Source organism: Podarcis gaigeae (genome assembly GCF_964106915.1).
Source record: "Podarcis gaigeae genome assembly, chromosome: Z".
NCBI lineage: Eukaryota > Metazoa > Chordata > Lepidosauria > Squamata > Lacertidae > Podarcis > Podarcis gaigeae.
In genome coordinates, this window is record NC_139691.1 from 19,458,611 (window position 1) to 19,474,630 (window position 16,020).

Genomic DNA, 16,020 nt, shown 5'->3' on the forward strand with positions numbered 1-16,020 from the left:
GCCCAATTCCCTTGCCAAGCATGCCCTGCTGTACTTTGTGGAGAGCTGGGAGGCTGAGGCATTTGTCTCTCCCTCTGATGCCAATGACTGTGGGTACAATAGGAGCCCAGAGAAGAAACAGACCTTCTTCTGACACCACCCCTCCTTTTCATCACTCACACACAGAGAGAGAGACAGAGGCAGAAGCTCTTTACCATAAATTTTATTTGAATTTTAGGACACCCAAACTGTTACATACAGGCCCACTGGCCAGGAAACCATCAGAGCACTAAGGAGAACTTGGCATGCGCTGAAGGACCCTGAGAAGCCTTGGAGAAACCCTGAGGTTGTGACCTTCCCAGGGACTGTTTGGCTCAGTCCTACTCCTGTACTTCTATCAGAAGCTGGCTACAAATACTCCCCACTGCTTTAAGTCTATTTTACTATAGGATCTGAGGTCCTGAGACTTTCCAGTGATCTCTTCCTACCCTTCTTGTTCCCATCAACCCTCCTGCAGGTGAGAACCTGATCCTTCTCCTTCACTCCCCAACCCTGCCTTAATGGTAACTAGCATTAAGAAGCACACCAACCCACACTTACCCCGAAGCCATCATCTTAAGGCAACTCAACATCCCTTGTATCGGTGAAATCCCATCATCATAACTGCAGCTAGAGCTGCCTTGGACCCCTCCATAAAGAAAGTATATCACATCATGCCTGGATGAATCACACCTATGAAGCCATATTCAAAAGAAAGGTGAGTCCCGACTAAGGAGTACTGGAGGACCCCCAGCCCTGCCCAGTTACTGGCCTTCCTCCTCCTGCACACACAAGGCACATCCCCTCCAGCCCATTTCCCTTTTGGCTGCAAGCCCAAACAAGGAAGCCCCAGGACACCTAGGCAAGTGCTCAGTGAAAACTAACAAGCACAAGGTTGACTGCTGGCAGCAAGTCTTGCTGCTTGGAGCAGGGTGGCTTCCTCATCTTTTGTGCCAAAGCCACATGTTGATAAGGCAGGAAGAGGCCAGCACAGAGTAGAACAGCAGCTCCTTCTGGTGCCAGCCCATACGCTGCTTCTCCAGGCGCTGAAGCCGCCCTGCGATCTTCATCAGCTGCAGCCCAGAGAAAAAAAGAGCAACAGAGAGGAGGTCAGCCTCGGGTTGCTATGCGAAACAGAGGCCAAGAGGGAAAAGCCTCACCAGAGGGAAGGGCAGCAATGCTCAAAGCCCATCCACCGGAACAAGAGGGCAAGCACAATCCCATGCAGGGGGATATGACAAATATGCCACTTTCTGTGCTTACTCTCCCTCCCTCCCCACCCGTCCACTACCTGCTGATGTACCAGATTGCTGATGGGGGCACCAGGCCGAGAACATGCAATAGCCTTGTTAAAATGCCTGCACAGGCTGCCCACCTACAACTGAACCAGGCTCAAGGTCCTGTGTGCCTGAACCCTTCCATTCTAGCCCATCATTGGCAGGAGCGTCATTGGTCATTCTCTGAGAGTTGGTGAGGCTCTTTTGGCAACAGAGAAAAACTGAGCTGTTACTGTCTTTGGCCCAGTCCTGTGGAACACCCTGCCACTTTTAAACGCCTGCTGAAAATGTCTCTATTCTGTCAAGCTTATGCAGGCAGTTAAGAAGGCATCTTCCCACAGCATCTGATTTCCGATTCTAAGTCTAATAGAGTGTCATGTATAATTGCTGTAAATGGCCCTGGTATTATTTTTTTAATAAAAAACAAAAACAAATAGCATATAAATATTTTCACAAATAAATAAACCATCACCTGCTTCTTCATTGCCAGAGCCTCTGTGGTGCCGAAGTCCTCCGGAGAGCTCTCTGAGGCCACACTTTTCTGCAGGGAACTAAAAGGTGGGAGGAGAAAACAAGAGCTTGAGAGAAAATATGGGGACAGCTGATGAGGTGCAGCTGCATAAGAGGTTTTGAAGGGGTGAGAGAGACATGGTGAGTCCCCAAAGCTAGGCCAGCCCAAGACATTTTGTTCAGGTGAGATGACACCACCCCGTGCCACAGAAGATGCACAAGCTGAATTCGGCTTAAACATTGCTGGAGTGACAGGCTCCACCACCACACCTGAGAGCAGCAGGAGAAGCCAAGGAGGTGCAAAGCAGGTCACACAGACAGCACACTTAGCTCTCCCCTCTGACACCTCCCTGTTTCCTTGCTGACCACTGCCAGTCGGTGCCAGTTCTCTGACCAATGCAGTAGTGTGGCCACGTGACACCTGCTGGCCACTTCTCTGCCTACTCATGAGAAGAGCCCTGCTGGGTCAAGTCAAAGGGGACCCACCTAGTCCAGCCTCCTCTCAGTGGCCAACCAGATGCCACAATGGGAAACCAGCAAGTAGGAGCCGAGCACAAAAGCCCTCCTGTGGTTTGCAGCAGCTGGCATCTGGAAGCACCACTGCCTCTGACCGTGAAGGCCGAGACATCAGATAGAGATCTCCTCTGGTTAAATGTCTCCATGAGTTTTGAAGCTTTGCTGGTTCTAATGTAGAGGAAGCCTCCCCTGTAGCATAGGATGGTTCTCTGGATGGATGGATGGATGGATGGATGGATGGATGGATGGATGGATGGATACAGCTCTCCCAGTATGCATTTGGAAAGGGTGATGATGCAAGTCAGTCCAGGCCAACTAGAAGGAGCATCACTGCTGGCATCCAGATTGCCATGGCTGCTGCCTACAACCTGCCTTCTGAGCTCACTGCTTCATTCTGCCTAGGGCACAAAGGCTGTCAAGGCCAGAAGGCAGAACAACCACTCTCTGGTTTCCTCAGGCTTCCTTCCTTCCCCTCCTGTACCTGCACAAGTGTGCCAGTGGCAGACCTTGGGGTCTCAAATCTCAGATGACCTGTGCAACGCCAGAATTTGGCGCTCCCTACCGCCTCTCGCCTTCCATTCTATGTTATAGTTGTGGTTTCCCTGTGGCCCCCACCCCCAGGCTCTGCACCCAGTATGACTGAACCAGTTGGTTATATCGTTACTTATCTCCTTGACATCTGATGGGAGGGTGCTCCACAGGGTGGGTGCCACTACTAAGGAGGTCCTATGCATATAAATAATAAAATTATTTATTACTATTTATTTATCTTGCCTAAGCCCCCACCTTCTCCCCGAGGGCCTAAGTTTTTAACGTTCGGTGTTTTTTAGTGTTTTGGTATTTTGCTGGAAGCTGCCCAGAGTGGCTAGGGCAACCCTGTCAGATGGGTGGCATATAAATAATAAAATTATAACACCGATTGTGTGGGCCCAGAGATAACCCACAGGTAGCCCGTCAGGTAGGGGGACCTCTTTAAGAAACAAGGGACAAGATCCAGCTATTGTACAAATAGTGCGCAAGAAGCTCCCGAATTTATCACCAAAGCTTTTCTGAACTGCCCAAGTGATTCATCTTCATGATTTCAACTGGGGTTCACTCGTGAGGTGTAGAAGTTGGTGGAGTTTTGGGGTCCTACCTTGGGTCTGAAGGCAAAGTTCTACCCACAAAACTCTTACAATTCCCAGGACAATGGTCTCTTCCTCACCACCTCCAGTAATGGAGCTGGAGCTGGCCATGCAGATGTGGAACCCAGGAAAGCAGAGCATAGAACATACCACCAGGGCAAGAAAGAGAGGCCCAGCCAGCTGGAAGCACCCATTCCCAACCAGAGGCACCATACAACCCTCCTGCTTCGCACACATCCCAGCCAGCTGCATGCTGCCCTGAGCAAAGCCAGAGAGAATCACCTGCATTGGGCTTGGTCAGGCTTGCAAAACAGCTGGAACATCTGGTGCCCCAGGAACCACAGCACCTGAAGGACATTCTGCAGGGAGTAGATCCTGCCCTCCAAAGGGAACGGAGGAAGCTGGGGGGTGGAGGAGGCAGGGGGCGGTGCACTTGGCTTCTGCCTGCAGGGGCACAGGGAGACAACCAGAGTGGTCACTTCCTCTGGCACCAGAAGGGAACTTCCTGGCCTCCAGAGCAGCCACAACCTGCACCTCGGTCAGAAAAGGCTCTGCCAGCACCTGCTTTGCCTTGGCACAGCTACCCCAGAAGATGCCACCACCTCCACTGAACATGCCAGGAGCCCTTGGCATGTGTCTGGGGAGAGAGGCAGACTCCCACCTGGCAGCCTGGGAGGATGGATGAGCAAAGGAGGGTGGCTGCAAATGCCCCTAAAGCCCAACACCCCACCCCTGCCTGCCCCACAAGGGCAGCAGGACACTCAAGAAGGACCTGGCCAAAGCCACTCCACAGCTTTCCCTTACCAGTCTTGCCTCTGGTTGAGAGTTCCCAAGCCCCGGTGAGGATTCTTCGCCAGCGCCCTCTCCTTTCTGGCCCTGCTTTGATGTGCCTGGGTGAGGGAGCAAGAGGCAAAGCTCCAGCTGGGGGGGCTAAAAGCAGGACCCCTTTTCTCCAAAAATGGTTGCCCTTAGGCAAGGCGGACCACAGGCAGTCACTCCCGGTGCACTTGGAGCCCAGTAGGACAGAGCAGCCTGGCAGGGCACACTATTCCCTAGTGCTGCCACAAAAGGCAACACCGCTGGTCACCATCCCTAAGGAGTGCCTCTTTGGGTGGGGCACCATGTCACGCCAGCCGGCACTGCCAAAGGGTCTGTGCGGCAGACACACAATATAAATCCACACACTAGGTTCTACCACCCCTGCTTAAACCACTTTGCAACCCCACCTACCCCTTTGCCCTCCCCTCCTAACCAATCACCCCTCCTGTCTCCCCACAGCTTTCCCTTAGCTCCACTTCCTTTTAAAGGAGGGGGAAGCGGCTCCACAGAGCACCTTGCTAAATCTCTGCATGAAGTGCCTCCCTCCCCCCATTAAAACCTGTTGCAGGTGCCCCCCCCCCCCGGTTAAAAGGCTTACCTGGCCCTGCCTGTTGTTCCTCACACTGCAGTTGCATGAAGGGAGATTCTCTCCTCAAAGACCCACCTATGCAGGGGTTGGGAACCCCCACCCCATGGGTCAATCTTGGCCTTACAGGGTTTCAAATATGGCCCAAGTGGACATTCCCCATGAGTCATGCCCACCTGCCTTGCACCTGACATCATATATAAGGTGAGGTGAGGCGCAGAGAGAGATGTGGCCGTCAAGCAACAACTGAGAGCCTCAAAGTGGGAGAGCTGATGGGCTGAGGAGCCAAAGTCTGCTGGCTGGCAGCACATGGTTCTTTGAAGTCCCAACTATGGGACTTGGAAGCACCTGGTGCTATTATGATTTGGGTGGTTGACAGGTGGCCCATGAGACTAGATCCTGACAACTCCACCCCATGGCTCCTTGGGGACCTTTCTGCAAAGCCACAAGATCCAATCTCCGTCCCTCCCAAAACTGTGGCTATTCCCTCAACCTGTCCCGAGCACAGTACCAGCCGTTTGCGCCTTGGGGATCCAGGTCCAGAGATGAAGGTGAGGAAGGGGTGCTCTCCGTAAATGGCCGGCTGGCTGGCTGGCTCCAGCACAGGCTCCTCAAGAATCGGGGGCTGGTGCGACAGCTGGCTAAGGAAGTGAGGCTGGACAGCAGCATTCGTTGTCATTTCTACAGAGGAAGGAAGAGATGAGAGAGGGATGGGGAAGGACCTCCATCTGCCCTGCAAGGCAGCTGATGGCAGGCTGTTCACATAGCCCCACAGATGGAATACCACTCTGTACAATCTCCCCGCAGGGACCAAAAAGGGCTTTTATCCAGAGTCTGGTGCTGGTCTCCACCACCTTGCTGCATACACCTGAGGTTTTCTTGGCAGATGCAGGAATACAGGCAGGCATTTTGATACTGATGGGATTTTGTGGGTTGTGCTGTGAAAAGCTTGCCTCTATAGACAGCACGATTCCCACAATCACCCCCTTGTCTGCTTGGACCCAGGGACATCTTCACCTTCGAGCTTCAGCACTAAGTGCTTTTGCCTTCAGACCTTACCCTACACCAGAGGGGTGGTGTTTTCAGCCCAGGGGGCATGTTCCCTTCCAGGAGTGGGTTGGCCAAAGGGTGTGTGACCAAACACACACACACACACCACTCTCCATCCAGGCAAGCAAGAAGACTTGTCATCTTAGTTCAAAGGCACCTTCCAACCAGGAGGGATGCAGAGAGGGGCAGGCAGGAGTTGTGGCCTGGGGAGGGGTGTGGCCTGCAGAGACTGTCCCCTAAGGGCATTCAGCCTAAGCTTTGGTGCATTCAGTTCCCAGAGTCTGGGGTTCCCCATCCCTGCTCTATACAATACCCCAGTGCACAGATGCTGCACAGAAGGGCTCTATCTCATCCACCATCTCACTCCCTAGTGTACAGCAGCCACTTCTTCCTACCTGCCACAAGGATTCTGTCAGGGATGTGCATCTGGTAGGATGGGGGGCATTCCTTCATGGTTGCCCCCTGCAGGTCTCCTGCACTGGGGTCCTCTGCCACCTTCAGCCGGCTGGGGACCTGCATCCTTTTGTTGATGGCTTCAGTGAAGCCCAGGTCGCAGGAAGACTTCTCCAGCTGCATGCTCCAACTGGGCCACATCTGTTCTCTCTTCCTTAGCCCCAGGGGTCAAGGCAGTGGGGGGCAGTTACACTTATGGAGCACGACACCTCCTTCCTGCTAAAAAATTAAAAGGGGAAACCAAGATTAATCCCTTCGGAAGGACTGGGTGTTCCTATGCATTGGGCAGGGAATCTCACTGACCAAATACCTCCTGCTCCTGCAGGCAAAAAAAAGCCTATTCAGCGACTACCTTTAAGTGCTCTCACAGAGATGCTCTCCAGGCTTCACATATGCCTTGGGGGGCTGCTTCTCTCCCTAAAATGGATGTTCGACATGGACGTGAATCCACAGATGGCATATTCTGCCCATGGCTATTGTGGCTCTTGCAGAGAAGAGAGAGAGAAAATGGAGGGGGAAGGAAGTTGCATATGCTCCTTCTGTGGTCTGAGTCTCTGCCTCTCCGCAATACAGCTCTGTGGCTGCATACCTCTAAACTAACTAACTAGCAGCATGCCTTGTTGGATTTGACTGCAATCTTCCACAAGCAATGCACACCCATGACATTGGAGCTGCAGCTCTGAATTTATTGCATTTAGAACCCACCTTTCCTCCAAAAAGCTCAAGGTGACATATGTAGTTCCACTCCTCTGCCCCTTCTATTTTATGCTCACAACAACCTTGTAAGGTGGGTCACTGGTCCCAATGTCACCCAATGAAGTTCATATAGCCAAGTGAGGATTTGAACTCTGGTCTATTCCACATCCTAGACCCAACACTCTAACCGTTACATCACCATTGGCCTTTATCTATCAAGCTTCACATGGTTTGGGCCCAGCCTTTGCTCAGACGTCTTGGGCTCCAACTTCCATCAGCCAGCATGGCCAGTGGTCGGAGAGGACAACAGCAGTTGCTGGACACTAGGCTGTCCCTGGTCTTTAAGAAAATCAGAAAATGCCCTGTGGCTGCATCAGGCTGAAGGGACCCCCCATTTAGCTCAGCATCCTGTTCTTACAGTGGCCAGTCAGATGCTGCTTATTTCATTATGGCCCCTTCTCTCAAAGGCTGGAGCAGGTGACCAGTGCATCCACCTTTCCCCCCCCCCTTGCTCACCTTGCTCTCTTGGACCTTTTGCTCAGGGTGCTTTGGATGGTCAGGCCTGAGGTTTTAGGGAGGGTTTTATTTCCTTCCAGGAACTTCACTAGAAGCTTTGTTTATGCACTGCTTTTAATAATGCAAACAACCACAAGGCTTGACATGTTAAACAGAGTAAGCTTCAGGGTCAGTTGCGCAGACTGGCAGAAATATTCGTCCAAAATACATTTGCTTGGTAAATAAAAATAAAGAAATTTTAAACCCACAGCTTTGTTCTTTTTATGGGTGCACTGAGAAGGAAGGAGCTCTGAGGCTTTTTCCATCAGTGAGGATGAAACGAGAGACAAAAATTTAGGTCAGAAGCCTCCACCAGCCTCCTAAAAGCTAGCATCTCCTCTGGAGCCCCTGTGGGGCCTCAGCACCACCACCAATAAGCCCTCCACCCAAGGGCTCCTGCAGCACCCACTTCTCCTAACCCAGCCTCAGCGTGAATGATGCTCGTTCATTCAGCCTAAAAACCCCTTCAAGGCTTCTGCTGAGGATATTAGCAGCTCAGGCTGGGCTGCCCTTCTGGGCCCTACGCTCAACGCTTGAGCAAACTCCCCCTGAATTGTCTACCCTTGTCATATGTAGGGAGCTCAGAAAGAGAAACTCCCCTACAAAAGGGAGCAAGAAATAAGATGAATAATACAGCCCAAGGCTTTTGTACAGTTGCAAAACGAAGCAAGCAAGTACATAAGGAAAGAGCTCTTCTGGCCCCTCTGGTGGGCTGATGGGAGATTGCAACAGGTGGGAGATACTGTGTATAAGCAGGGTGGGGGGCAGAGGCAGATTTAGGGGATTCCAACTGGTGCAGTCCCACTGGGTGTGGAGCCCTGGGGGGGGCGCTGCAACAATGATGTACAATGGAAACCCCAAGGTCCGCCATTTTGGGCGGGGGGGTAGGCTAGTCAAGTTAATAGTGGATAAAGCTGCCTATGAACCACCCTGAGACCTGCGGGAATAGGACAATGTATTAAACAAACAAACAACTCTCTTCAGCATCAGAGGCAGGATGCTGGGGGACTGCAGCAGGAGAGGGCTGCAAATGTCAATCAGGCTTTTCACAGACTGAGTTTTGCCACAATCCAGTTGTTTTCCCAGGAAAAGCAATGGGGCAAACAGAAAACTGCTTGGACCCATGCTTTCTAGGCACTAGACAAGCAGAAGTGTGGATAAACATTAATAATACTACATCCCCCAACAACGGTCTATTGATGTTTGTTTAATTATTTTGCTTTTAGTTTGCTTTCAACTTACCGTACATTTTTACTACAAACCAGTGCGATACATTTTTGAGACAGTGGCATGTAAATATTCTTTATAAATAAATAAGAATCCAACCACCAGGTTCTTGTGCTCTTTAACAACAGCAATAAGGTTTGAGAGCAATAAAGAGAGTATGAAGATCACCTGGCTCTTCTGGCGAGGGCTACCAACCCACAGGCCTCTGTTATACCTCTATTCATTTCAGTGAATGAATGCATGTGGGCTTGTTCCTTCCTGCATCAAGGACACAGCCTCTTCCAAGCCTCCTCCCTTGGGTCACCTTACTGGCAGAGAAAAGCTGGTGAACCTGTGGCAAAGGGCTGGCATGGAGGAACAGACCATCTCTCTCTGCCCTCAGGCGTTCACAATACAGCTCTTTGCCAAGGCACAAGGAAGCCTAGGTACCTTTCTAGGTAAGGCAGGCTAGAAAAGCAGTTTCTCCAATGTCTGCCAAAAACAAGAGGACATAAGAAGAGCCTGGATATAAGTGGATGAGGCCAAAGGGAGCCCAGCTAGTCCAGCCTCCTGTTCATACAGTGGCCAACCTGATGCTCCAATGGGAAGTCTTCTACAAGCAGGACCCTGAGTGCAACAGCAACACTCTCCCTACCTGTGGCTTCTAGCAACTGGCTTTCAGAAACATCCCTACCTCTGACCATGGTTCAAGAAGAGGATGTCCTTTTGAGCATCCTGAAACTCCTATGGCTGATGGCCCATGTGGCTTCTCCAGGAGTTGTGTAATCTCTACAGACTAGCCCCCCTGAGCCACACCCAACTACAGGCTGGTGGAGAAAAGCAGCAAAGACTGGAGCCGCCAGGGGAGGGGAGAGCAGGGAGGGATTGCTGCTGGCACAAATCTAAGTGGGCCCCACTGGTTGGGACGCAGAGCCTGTATGTTTTGCTTTAGAAAGATGGGATCACAACGAGCTATAACAGAACATTTGTTTCAGTCTCCAAAAACTGCTTCTGAATCTCAGTTGCTGGAAGCCACAAGAGAGAGAAGAGTGCTCTTGTGCTCAAATTCTGCTTGTGAACAGTTACAGATAGGTAGCCGTGTTGGTCTGCCATAGTCAAAACAAAACAAAATTCCTTCCAGTAGCACCTTAAAGACCAACTAAGTTAGTTCTTGGTATGAGCTTTCGTGTGCAAGGAATTTTTTTTGTTCTGCTTGTGAACTTCCCATAATGGGCATCTGGTTGGCCCCTATGAGAACAGGATAATGTCAAACTGATCCAACAGGGTTCTTCTGATGCTCTTATGGAACCTCCAGGTCCGGAAGGAGTCTATATGGATTGCTAAGTTATAGGAGGGACACAAGTGGCGCTGTGGGTTAGACCACAGAGCCTAGGACTTGCTGATCAGAAGGTTGGTGGTTCGAATCCCCGCAACAGGGTGAGCTCCCATTGCTCGGTCCCAGCTCCTGCCAACCTAGCAGTTCAAAAGCACGTCAAAGTGCAAGTAGATAAATTGGTACCGCTCTGGTGGGAAGGTAAACGGCGTTTCCGTGCGCTGTTCTGGTTTGCCAGAAGCGGCTTAGTCATGCTGGCCACATGACCTGGAAGCTGTACACCGGCTCCCTCGGCCAGTAAAGCAAGATGAGCGCTGCAACCCCAGAGTTGGTCACGACTGGACCTAATGGTCAGGGGTCCCTTTACCTTTAAGTTCATAGGGGCCTTTGACTACTGTGAGAATAGGATCCTGGACTAGAGATGGGTCCCTTTTTGCCTTACCCCACAGATGCTCTCCTAATGTTCTTCTGTTGTGTCCTGAGAAAGACTTCTGGACTTGGCTGTTTCCTTGCCAGCAGGGGAAAGAGGCTTTGCCAATGTGCTGAAACAACTTCGCAGCACAAAAAGCCAGGAAAGCTTTTACAAAAAGAGGGGGAGAGAGATGGGGAGAAATCCACCACCACCACCTCCAACCAGAATGAACCTGAGACTTGATGAGGAACACGCAGGAAGACCATCCAGGTGCGCCAGCGTTCTTCGCGCTCGATGTAACTCAAAGAAACTTCCGTAGATAGGAGCAGTCTACCGGAAGCAGTAGGGAAGGCCCACTAGCCCACTAGCCCCACCCCCACCCCGGGTTTGAACCAGAGGAGACCTTCATAAGTTTTGTTCGACAACGCTCGGCCGCTCCAGGGGAGCTCGCAAAGCGAAAGGCTCCTCGCGAGCAACGCCTCGGCAGCGAGCGGCATCACTCAGCACATGCTCAGAGGCGCCTCCCACCTCGATATTTGCCTCGGCCTTCCGCCAGAGGGCGAGAGCAGATGCCGGAGGGGCTTGGCCTGCTTGCTGCTTCCCTCCCTTCTCTTTTTTCTTTATCTTTTCCCCCTTTTCTTAACGGGACTTTTTTTGACGCACCTGCTGCTGCTGCTGCTGCTGCCACCGCGGCCAAGCATCCGTCGCCCGTGACGTCGCCCCGCGCCGCGATTGGCTGGGCGCTAACCCGCGCCCCCTGCTCCAGCAGGCTGGCCTGGGCCGGCCGAGCCCGAAATAGCCATGCCCGGGCCGGGTCACTGCAGGCCAAGCGAGCCGCGCGCTCAGAGCCAAGCAACACAACAGGGAGGACGTCTGCAGGCAAGCAGGCAGTCAGTCCACAGGCGAGGCTTCTCTCCCCGCTGCTGGGGGAGCTGCTTCACCTGTTGATTTCTGCCTGCCGAGCCACAATAGGCTCCGCCCTCCACGAGGCAGGGCTGAGCCGAGCCGCCGTGGGATATTGAAACCTGGCAGAGAATTGGCATTCACGTGCATCTGTTCCCTAATAGCCCTTATTACTCTAAAAGGAGCCACGGGAGAACTCCTCCTGCTAAGATCCGCCGTTGCTTCGGGCGGGAGTAGAGAGGCATTCTAGCTATACTGTACTCAGGCGCAATATTGTCTCTCGAATATTCACTGGCATGGAACGCAAATCAAGCCCTGGGCAGGATACCGGTTTGTGTGTGTTCCTGGGAAGTTGCCCCGATCCCAGGGCACGGGGTGGGGGCTTTAGCTGCCTCAGCAAAGCGCCTGCTCTACCACTGAGCCGAGGCCCCTTACAATTCGGCTCTTCTCCGTTTGCCTGCGAATGTGAGGAGTGTTGGGAGCCACCCTGGCGCCTCTTCTTCTACATCCACCATCAGTGTTGAGGGTATAACGAACTGTTCCTGCATACGGGCGTAGCCTAAATCAAATAAATACAAATCTGAGGTTCTGCTCCCGCCCGCAACAAAAATCCTGGGTACGCCCATGTTCCGGCAAGGGTGGCGGTGGGGCCGCGAGAGGATTTTTTTATTCAGCAACACATCTGGATTTGTGGCTAAAGGCGGGAGATACCAAACCTACAGAGTGTCATCGCTGATACTAATCAGGTCTAAGTGAACACAATATATTTCTATCCCTTAGATATACAGGAAAGTAAAAGCTTTACCCCCAAAATGGTCTGTGGCTCATAGCCAACAGAATGCACCAAAGGCTCACACATTTTAAGTACCCAACAACAAAAGAGTCCAAAGGAACAATAGGCTGAAACCTTGAAATCCAAAAGATGAAAGAGGGCTGCAAAAGGTGCATTTCAAGAAATCTGCCCTGTATCTTAACATGTGAAATGCAGGCAAAGTGGCCAATTTTTTTTTATTCTTATTTTAGAAAACCCCACTTAGCTAATGATGCACACACCCAGGCTTGTGTTGCAATACAGGTAGCTCACAACTTGCACACATTCAGCTTTACATGCTTGGCAAATAAATAAATACATGGAAAGTGAGGGGGGGGGGTAAAAGACTGGGAATCCTACCTGCCACTGAATCCAATGTGTTTTGACTATGCACAATTTTGGCTTTGCATTCTATCCCCAGAACATCACCCCAGCTTAAGGTGAGAGTCGACTGTATTGCGCAGCCAACACTTGGTACATTCTGTTGGCTGTCAGCTATAGGCCTGTTTTCCATAAAGATTTAAAAAATTACCGTATGTACCAAGTATGTACATAAATTTATGTGATAGAAATGTCTTATGTTCATTTACACCTTTATTTGTGGCACATTCAATATTCATATTGATTTGTAACTATTTTATTCCTTATTTTAATTCCCATATTTGCATTTTATTCTATGGAATTCAAATTGTGACACAATAAATTTCAATTAGTAAGAAACAAAAGGAGCAATAACAGTAGAATTAAGAGGATGGTGACATCATTGTCTAAAATGGTGGAAAAATCTGTTAGCTCCAACCCTCCAGCTATTATAAGCTATTATAAGCTTCTAAAAGCTAAAGGATACCTGGGAAAGGACTGGACCCTAAACAGGTATGCCCATCTCACACCAAATAGCTAAAGAAAAAGGGCATTCAGAAGCTATTTTAGCTCTAGAAATAACAGTGGAAGATCAGACATAAGTGAGGAAGAAGCAAGATCAATGGCTCCGAAAACATGTCTCAATAAAGAAGACTTTGAACCTTTCCAGGACCTCTTAAAACAATTTCAAAAAGATTTAGCACCGGAATGGAATGCAGCCTTCAAAGACTTCAGAGACGAAATCAAAATGGAACTGAAATACTTATCTACAAAATTTACTTAATTGTCTGCTTCAGCTAATGAGGTTTCGGTACTAGGAATAAGCAACAAATCTGCCATTAAGAGATTCACTAAAACAACATCAGACCAACAACTTTGTATGCAGTTCTTAGAAGATACAAGTAGATGAAATAATTTACAACTTAAAGGCACTCTGGAAGGCATTGAGAAAGCAGATATACAGTAAAAGTCTTTTTTGTTAATTGGCTAAATCAGCAGTTTCCAATCTTAAATGTGAATTTAAACAATGTGAAGAGAGTACATAAGGTTTTAGCACCACCTCCCAACCGTGCAATATAACAGCATCAACCGTGCTATATATTAGCAAAAATTGCACATTATTTCTGAAAAGAAGCAATTATGAAAGCAGCAACAGAAACAATAGAATTGAACATGGAAGGGCAGAAAATTCAAATGTATAATGATTTATGTGTAGGGACACTACAAAAATGAAGAAACCCCCAAAATATACAACCCTGCTACAAGCTTCTGGAAATTCCAAAACAAAAAGAGGTGTCAGTACAGCATTTGGATTTCTCCACATAGAATAACAGAATTGTAGAGTTGGGAGGGACCATGAGAGTCATCTAGTCCAACCCCTGCAATGCAGGAACCTTCCGCCCAACATGCACCTCAAACCCACGACCCTGAAATTAAGAGTCTTGTGCTCTACCAACTGAGCTCGTAAATATTTCATTTGAAGAAGACAGAACTTGAAAAGACCAAGAGCTCATTTCAAAAAGAATTCCTTGAAGTAGTAATAAATAAATTCTGCTCAGACATGTCGGAGTGTCATGCCTAATGACACAGCAGTTCATCCCCGGTAACTCTTGCCCCCACAAAGCAGTAGCTGAGACTGATGTTCCCCCCATCGCCACAACTGCCTAAGTCCCCACATCTCCAGGCTTTCTCTCCCTCCCCCACAAGCAATCAGAGACTGTGTGTCACCAGTCTCTTCTCTGCCCTCTTCATGTCTCTACTGGTTCTGGGAGACTAGGGAGGAGGCGAGATTGTCACTGCAGGAGGGGGAGACACCCATGACTCTTCACTAGCCTGACTCCTCTCTGCCTCTTGGCCTCCCTTATCCTATTCTTCTGTTCCAGCTCCTGCCTCTGATTCTGGACTTCTCTCTGCAGCAAACTCGCCCACCTCACTAAGCCCTGTTATCTCTTCAGCTTCTGACACCTCCTCTTCCCAGGGTTTTCCCTCTCTGTTGCCCCACAACCATTCTCCCGCCTCTGAGCCTTCTTCCCTTGGGGGTTCCCCAACTGGTTTCTCCCACCATTCCTCTGCATCCAACCAGTGCATGACACTGATGAAGCAGGATTTGTTAAAAATAGACATATTACAGACTGTATATGCAAAATGCAAAATGCAGTGTGTTATGGAAAAGCCTCGAGGTAATAACCTCTCTAGATGCCCACTAAGCTTTCAACAAAGTTCATTGGAAATGTTTCTTTCAATTATTATCTAAAATGAACTTTGAAAATTATACCAATTTAAAACAAGTTTTAAACTTGGCCTACAATATATTTCACATTTTGGAATCAACATCACAAAGGCACAGATGCAATTATTTAAAGTTAATTTTTTACCAATGGTGAAAACCATAAAAAAAAATTGAAATATGATCAAAGACATCTGTCTCCTGTATGGGAAGAGTAGCGTCAGTTTAAATGATGATATTACCAACATAAATTGTTCTTGTTTCAAACTCTGCATATATGTATTTCAACAATGACTCTAAAGAAATGGCAAAAAAATGATTTTAAGTTTTATTCATCAAGGCAAGAAACCTAGGCTGAGATTAACAGTATTCAGGGCTCTTTTTTTTCAGCTGGAACTCACTAGAAGTCAGTTCTGGCACCTCTCAGGTAGGCTCTGTTGCCATTATAGGAGACCAAGGGAGGAGTCGTAGTGAGTTCTGGCACCTCTTTTTCTAGAAAAATAGCACTGATTGTATTATATCAACACCGCTAGAGATGGGGCATGGGTCTACCACATTTGCAAAGATCATGATGCTGCCCATATACAACATGTTATTAGTATGATAAATATTGTAAAAGAGAAGATTTGGATAAAAATTGTATCATACAATTGGAATTTGATAAACCTGTGCAACACAGAATACCTGGTATCCCAGTCTTGATTCGTAACAAAACTAGCTTAGAAATATTAACAACTCCATTTTCAAAAGCAGAATTAAATGTCTTCTGGTGATTTTAGATATCAAAATTAACACCACCTACATCACAATTGATTCCCTTTGCACTGCACCCCTCTCTATGCACCTGATAAAAAACTGATTTATATGAAATTGAAAGAAAAAGACCCATATAGATTGGTACACTTCTATGAAAATGATATTTCTCTTACCGCAGGGGAAATTTTCGGAAGAAAGGAAGGATGTAGTATGAATTGGCTATTAATCTATCAGGTGATATATTTTATCTCAGATTCAACAGTTAAATCTCAAGCAGTTAGACCATTGACACCATTTGAAAAACTGATTCTGAAAATGACTGTACTAAAATCGTCCATTTTGTACAAAATACTGGCCTAGCTATTGGACAATGCTTGGCTATTAAACAAAGGACTAGGTACAGGGCCA

The 16,020-nt window shown here is 48.9% G+C and overlaps 1 protein-coding gene across 6 annotated transcripts; it reads right to left on the bottom strand.

The window, feature by feature from the left end:
* Positions 1–186: 186 nt before the first annotated feature.
* LOC310836744 (mitochondrial fission factor-like) lies at positions 187–11,544 on the bottom strand. Of its 6 annotated transcripts, none has more exons than XM_083722532.1 (7): positions 11,219–11,544; positions 6,296–6,569; positions 5,362–5,531; positions 4,250–4,335; positions 3,728–3,889; positions 1,768–1,846; positions 187–1,091 (listed from the first exon to the last, which is right to left on the bottom strand). In XM_083722532.1, exons 2-7 carry the CDS (start codon positions 6,492–6,494, stop codon positions 960–962), a joined length of 828 nt encoding a protein of 275 aa, XP_083578658.1. In that variant the 5' UTR covers positions 6,495–6,569; positions 11,219–11,544; the 3' UTR covers positions 187–959. The 6 variants fall into 6 exon arrangements, with proteins under 6 accessions (XP_083578658.1, XP_083578657.1, XP_083578655.1 ...); XM_083722531.1 differs by having other exon boundaries at positions 6,296–6,562; positions 11,215–11,518; XM_083722529.1 differs by lacking the exon at positions 11,219–11,544 and adding an exon at positions 10,788–11,172.
* Positions 11,545–16,020: the final 4,476 nt, after the last annotated feature.

Coding starts and splice junctions, on each gene's coding strand:
- LOC310836744 (XM_083722532.1), bottom strand. CDS start 6,494: ATGTGGCCCAGTTGGAGCATGCAGCTGGAGAAGTCTTCCTGCGACCTG. Junction 3,890..4,249: donor CTCAACCAGAGGCAAGACTG/GTAAGGGAAAGC, acceptor GTGCCCCTGCAG/GCAGAAGCCAAGTGCACCGC. Junction 1,092..1,767: donor CTCTGGCAATGAAGAAGCAG/GTGATGGTTTAT, acceptor TCTGGGCTGCAG/CTGATGAAGATCGCAGGGCG.